At 38.5% G+C, this 6,361-nt stretch overlaps 1 protein-coding gene across 2 annotated transcripts in view; it reads right to left on the bottom strand.

The window, feature by feature from the left end:
* Nucleotides 1–781: 781 nt before the first annotated feature.
* Nucleotides 782–6,361, bottom strand: part of ap3b1a (adaptor related protein complex 3 subunit beta 1a) — a 251,519-nt gene continuing 245,939 nt past the window's right edge. For both annotated transcript variants that reach the window (XM_059974482.1, XM_059974483.1), the window contains exon 27: nucleotides 782–2,496. In XM_059974482.1, coding sequence (XP_059830465.1) covers nucleotides 2,343–2,496 — 154 coding nt within the window. In that variant the 3' untranslated portion in view covers nucleotides 782–2,342. The remainder of the gene's footprint in view (nucleotides 2,497–6,361) is intronic.

Here is a 6,361-nt window from a genome sequence, read left to right as displayed (position 1 = left end):
TTAGCAGATCTATCCACTCTATTAAATACTGCACAAGAACCCTTGCCATTTCAGAATAAATTTGACTTGTTAACGCAGCAGTCTTTGTTTACCAAGCAAAATCTGCCAATAACAAATATGGTTTAATTATCATGTCAGAACTGGCTCTGAGGTTCACCAGCCTCAATAATCCTCTAGGTTTTTAAATCCAATAAAATCAAATGAGTGAGAAAAGCCATCAGTCCGTTAAAGTCGAAAGACATGCCATCTCATCTATAGAGAAACAGACCATTTCCATGTCTAGGCTGACAGAGCTGTCTGCACTGGGGATAGTACTATTCTATTTGATTTATGGTATAATAGTGTGACAAATGATGACAAAAATAAACTTTTACTGCAGTGAACTGCTCCTTTATTTATGAAATTTTGCCAAGTACTGAAATCTTTTATCTGCAAGTTGTACACGGAGTGGAAACAAGTGATTATGGTGCAGTAATAGTAATGCAGTGATGGAGGCAGACTCTGCTGTAAATGGATTGAGGTAAAATAGCTACCACACCATGATAAATGTGAACAGCGCTTTGCTGACAGATGATCTAACAGGTGTTCATAACAACTATATAAGAGGATTTATTTATGACTGGCCACAGCCACAGTACTGTAAATCAACTGAAGCAGCTGTACACCAGCAAGCACAAGTCCCTAATGTAACAACTACACAGAACAAGGGGAAAAATACTGTTTGGAATCCTAATCATTAAATAATTACTGCACACATATAGACCAAATCTAGCTGCAGCACTCAGAGCCATTTGGAAATTTAATAAGCACACTTTTGCATTTTACTTCCAAAACAAATGATGGAGGAAGAAAATAAACAGCATTACAAGCATCTCCAAGTACTGTTAGTGACTATTCTCAGTAGACTAACAATAGTAATTGGAGAACTGGCACATAATCAAGATTAAGATGCAAGCAAGCTGTTCCATAAACAGCCATTTCCCCCTTTTACTTTGACATGGAAGAAAAAGCTATCAAGATTTATTACATTATTTTCCAATTCGCTCTAAAACAAAATAAATCAAGCACAAACTGTACTTTCTTCCCATTTATGATTAGGAAAAGCTGCGTACTTCAAACTCCAAGAAATTTCATTCTGCAGAAGTCGTTGAGAAAAATCTAAACAGTAAACTCTATAAACTTCAATCATTATTGGTAAAATATCATTGGTAAAGCATTTTAAAGCATGTTTACTGTCAATTACCTCATTGAAGATGGTTTCTACTTAAAACCATATCAGTATTTTTTAAGATCTTTAGGAATGGCATGATTCTGAACCATTACGGAATATCGTTCCTCTTTGCAACACTGCTTGATGGTGACTCCTTTCCATCTTCCAAAGTGTACTTAACGAGCCAACCACCAGGAGGCGCTTTGGAACAATTTGAAGCAGGTTCCCTAATGAAAGAGAAGGAATCTGAAGGGAAGTGTCTGAAGGGAACTCTCTGTCAAAATCTGACACATGGGTCTGTTGGTAACAGGATCTTGTTTAGGACATTTGCATAATGCATTTTACTACTAGATCATAACTGATCAAATTCCAATAATGACTTATAACCAATCAAATCGATATTTCTTGCATTGTACTTTTACGAAGTAATGTTAACCTGAAATCCAGTGTTTTACTTTCTTTCCAACTATCCAAGATGTGAAAGGACTTTATCTGACCATGATCATATAGACACATGAGACAAAGTATTGAGATAAGCTCTGAATTGCTATAAGATTCTTAATACAGCATTAAAACAAACAGTAAAAAGGACTTTTGGGCAAAAGTATAAATTTCTTTAGATAAAGTTTACTTTTGGTTCAGAAGATATAATGGCACATCATCTTTATCTTTAATTCTTCTCAATCAATAGCTCTCAAAAAGAATATACATCTGGGTATGATTTTTTTGGTACCGACTTTAGTTTCAGATGCCTTTCTTGGAATCATAATGTGCTATGATGAGTTGTTACGCACATCTCTGGAGACAGTCACGCTAGAACAATAGATCACAATGTCAACTGCGCTCAACATTTGCCCACACAAAAGAAATACCCTAAACAACGTATGGGAATAATCAATGCATAAACATAACCAATTCCGAAGTTAGTGTCTCAAGAGTTTAGGTAATTATATGGAAATGTGTTGGTTTATCAATAAGAAAAGGTAAAAGTATGAGTTTAGGTAAATATTGGAATTTCAAAGGGACGCAAGACTGCAAGTATTTAATGAAGGGGAAATTATAGATGAAAAAATTATAGCAGTGGCTAGCCAGCACACCCTCTGCCAGACTCTTGCTTGTAGATCTACCCTGTTTACTCTTGAGACAGCACAGTCTTAAGTTCTCGCAGCAGTACAGAACCAATCACAGTCTTTTCCGTGTTTATGCTGAGTTGTACTGTTGAGCCTTCCTTTGCTTGAGTCGTGATTAGCACCAAAGCTCCACTGTTCACAGTTTTAGCTGCAAATCTAAAAACAAGAGTTAATTTAGTAAATTAATACATTTTTTTCATTTTAATTAGAAACACTTGCAGATCTTTCACAGACACGCACATGTAGCAAAGTATATACTGTATGTATGTATGCATTAAGACAACAGTGGGATGTTATATCCACTCACCTATACAACCACTAAAGATAAAAAATCTTGAACTGGAGCCTACTTTAACTAATTGTAGGGAGGTTAACCATTTAACACAAGTGAAAATGTCATCACAATGCATGACCATTCCTAAGTTTTGGAGAGTCTGAACTGCCACCATCTTTGCTGCGTTAAGCTTTTAATAAGGTTTCTGTTGTGGACTTGGTACGTACATCCCTTAAGCACTACAAACAACAATAACCAACCACACTCATTGTGACATTTCAATTTGTTATCTCATCTGTTGTTTGCCTTACATTTGCTTAGGGAGAAACTGCCTGAATGAACACTCAGCCTGGGAAAGCTACTTATTTAAAGCTTTAGCAAAAGCTTTAAGTAAGTTAACAGCATTAACATAATTCAATTTGCTTAGCTTTACTGCTTCACATTTGCTAATAAGGACAGCACTTCAATCTTTTTTAGAATCACTTGTTAAAGTTGCAGTAAAAGATGAATTGGAAGTACAGCTGAATGGCTTGTTCAATCTCAAACTCCAATACCAAGTGATGGTTAATCTGCCTATTGTTGAGACAAGTCTGGAGATTTTTAATATTAATGTTGTGAGGATGCCTTTATAGTTTGAAGAAAAACCAGCACAAAAGGATTGTCAAGGAATGGAATATCACACCTACAGAATAATGACTTGGGACTTCTCAGTTGGTATTTTGGAATCGAGAATGATTCATGGGTTAACAGATCAATGTTCCACAGATAGGGCAGGAGTCCATTGCTACTGTCAGGGGTATAGGAGCCTGAAGACACACACTTAATGTTTTAGTAATATCTTCTTAACATCCACCATCAGTTTTCTGAACAATGAACTAACCCATGAACATGGTCTCATTTTTTTTGCACTATTTATTTTTATACATCTATTCTTATTGTAGCAGTTTTTAATGTATTTTTCTGCTGCTGCTGCAAAGCAACAAATTTCCTGACTTATGTCAGTGATTCTGAGTTTGCAAGTTGATAATCTCCTTTTCCTGCTTCCATGTGTTCTGGACATACAGACTTCAGGATTCGCAGTACCACCCTGAATGCACATTCTCTGCTTTGAGTAGTCATGGGTCAGAACTCCCAGAGACAATTTAGGATGCTGCATTATCTTCAAGGCTGCTTTGAGCACATCCTTGAGTCATTTGCCTGCCTGGTACTTTCCTCTGGAGACAGAGGTCAGAACAGAATGTGTTTTGAGTACTAAGCTGTGAATGGTTTGACCAGACCAACAGAGCTGATTGAGTGTAATTAATGTCTAGGTGCTGGGGATATTAGCCTGGGAGAACACACAGACATTGTCCTTCCAATGGAGAATTTTAAGAGATACCACCAATCCAAAAGTGCCCTAAGGTATTCTGTAGGCTGTGCAGATTTCAGCAACTTAGAGTGAGGCAGGGACCAAGAATTTTGTGCTAGATCTTGATCTTCAAACACCCTCTTCCTAAAGTGGCCAAAGGCCATGGTAATTCATTGCCAATGTCTGCCTTTTACTGAAGAGTGGAAACTAGTCCCTATTTTGCAACACCACACTATGGACCTTTATTGCCACAGGGGAGACTTGTGCAGCAGAGGAAGATGGGGGCTGGTGTTGTAAAGGACCTTCAATCTGGAATGGCTGAACACAAGACCCAACTCTTCTGGGTATTTTGCAAATAAACTTGGCTTCTGAGCACAGGCAATACAAGAATTGTTTTCGTACTGTTGCCTAACTACAGAGGTTGGGACGACCTTGCTTCTGCAGTGTAGTCTCTGTAGGTTGAAACCCTTCCTATAATGATCAGCTCTGTGGCCACACCAGTCTTAATTGAGTTGGCTCTGTTGCACATTTTTTGGTTAAGATCATTGTTTGCATGGCATCATAAAGTGGTGATCTGTGGGTAGCTAAATTAGAGGAGGGTGTTCTAATCTTTCCCAAATGATGGAATTAACACTTCCAGTGAGGTCAAAATTGGTCAGTTATAATGACTAGAGCAGCTTTTGGCATCTGTGTTGAGTATAGCTTTCCCGGAAAACGACCAGCTTTGCACCTCAGATATGTGAAGCACTCACAAATGAAGATATTTTGTAATGCTATAGTGTTCCATTCTTCAAAATAAAGGAACAATGCATTTTATTTCATTTCACATGTAATTTAGAGTAAAGAACACTTAAACAACAGTTTCCAATGTCATATGCAAGCTTGACACTGAGCTTTGCAGTCAATATGTTTTGCTAAAAGATTTTTACAAAACTGTATTGTAGCAAAACCCTTGCTGTTGGAAGGATGCTCATTGCTTGTTAAGGGTGCAGACAGGACACATTGGTCCCCACAGTCTCCACTCTATCAACCTCTACCGTTACCTTACAAAACCGAGAACATGCTCATTATGAAATCATTTCATTGTGACTGCGGTTCCTTCAAGCAACACATGTGGTGTTAACTAGCAGTTTTTCCAATAAGCCTGAAAAAAGTCAATACTTATAAAAATTGCTTTTGTCTCAGTCTGTGCTGAATTAACCGATCTTGACTAGAGTACCAGGCACTGCAGAAGTGTTATCGTGACTTAAGGAGGAAGGAGTTTCAGCCAGGATTCTGGCATTTGGTTGGTAAGCTGCATTAAGAAAAGCAGGTTAGTTGAAGGTAGAATCAGAATCTGGATCTACAGTAAGGTGCAATCACTCACTATTCAGTCCTCAAATTCTGAATAGCGAACTGGGCAACAAACCAGAGACTAAGCTACCTGCAGAACCCCCGCCAACTGGGAGAACCAATAATGAGAGAAGGAAAAGGAAAATTGTGAGATGAGGTGGTGGGGAGGAGTCTTACCTAATGTTAGCCCAGTCCAGTGACCAGGAAATGACTTGGGTTGTCAGTCCAATAGGTAGGAATAAAATCAGGCATTTGTGATCATACCCAGATGAACAAAGGAGAGAGGCACTGGGAAGAGCATGGATAGCATGATCAATTATATCGAAGATGATTACATCTGTGAGCATCATACAGAGTGTCGTTTCTGACTTTAACAAGAACACTCTCAGTGTCGTAGCTGTTTGGATATGCACTGCTAAATCAGCGAGTGCCTCACACACAGCTGAGAGTTGAATGTGCAGGAAATGGGGAGAGGGGTTAAGGGAAGGGGGGGCTTGTTGTAGAAGGAAAAAAAAATCAGGATTAACTTTGTGAGCCACAATGCTTGTAGATTAGTGAGCATACTTGAAGCAGTTCTGTAACTTAACAATAACTGCTATATAGATTAGAAAGGTGATACAGATAGACCTGTCAGGCAAATGGCCAAAAATGTTGTCGACCTTTCCCATTCATATCTGTGCTTCCCGGAGAAAGAGACAGTTTACTACTCAGTCACACAGACATTGGAACACAACCCAGAAGTGTCTTGGTATACACAGCCTCTGAACATGTGCATTTCCTGAAAGGATTACTGAGTTCTGTTAACCAATGAACTAACATGTACAATACAATACAATCTTCAATTCAGAATTTCACTGCTTCAAATCATCTAAACCTTGACAAGCTAACTGAGGTTGAGTCCCTCACCCTTTTCCACCATTCAGTTAGATCATGCCAATCCCTCCCCTTAACTCCACTTTCCTCTACTAGTCCCGCTCCCTTCCTATCCCCAAATCTATGGAACAATCATTTGCACCTCTCTTGGTTAGTGAATCTTCAGAATTCTCTCTCTCACTCTAGGAAGAAGA

Source organism: Hypanus sabinus, chromosome 7 (genome assembly GCF_030144855.1).
Source record: "Hypanus sabinus isolate sHypSab1 chromosome 7, sHypSab1.hap1, whole genome shotgun sequence".
In the NCBI taxonomy this organism is placed as follows: domain Eukaryota; kingdom Metazoa; phylum Chordata; class Chondrichthyes; order Myliobatiformes; family Dasyatidae; genus Hypanus; species Hypanus sabinus.
The sequence above is the reverse complement of the archived record's forward strand: the minus strand, read 5'-3'. Positions and strand labels throughout refer to the sequence as shown.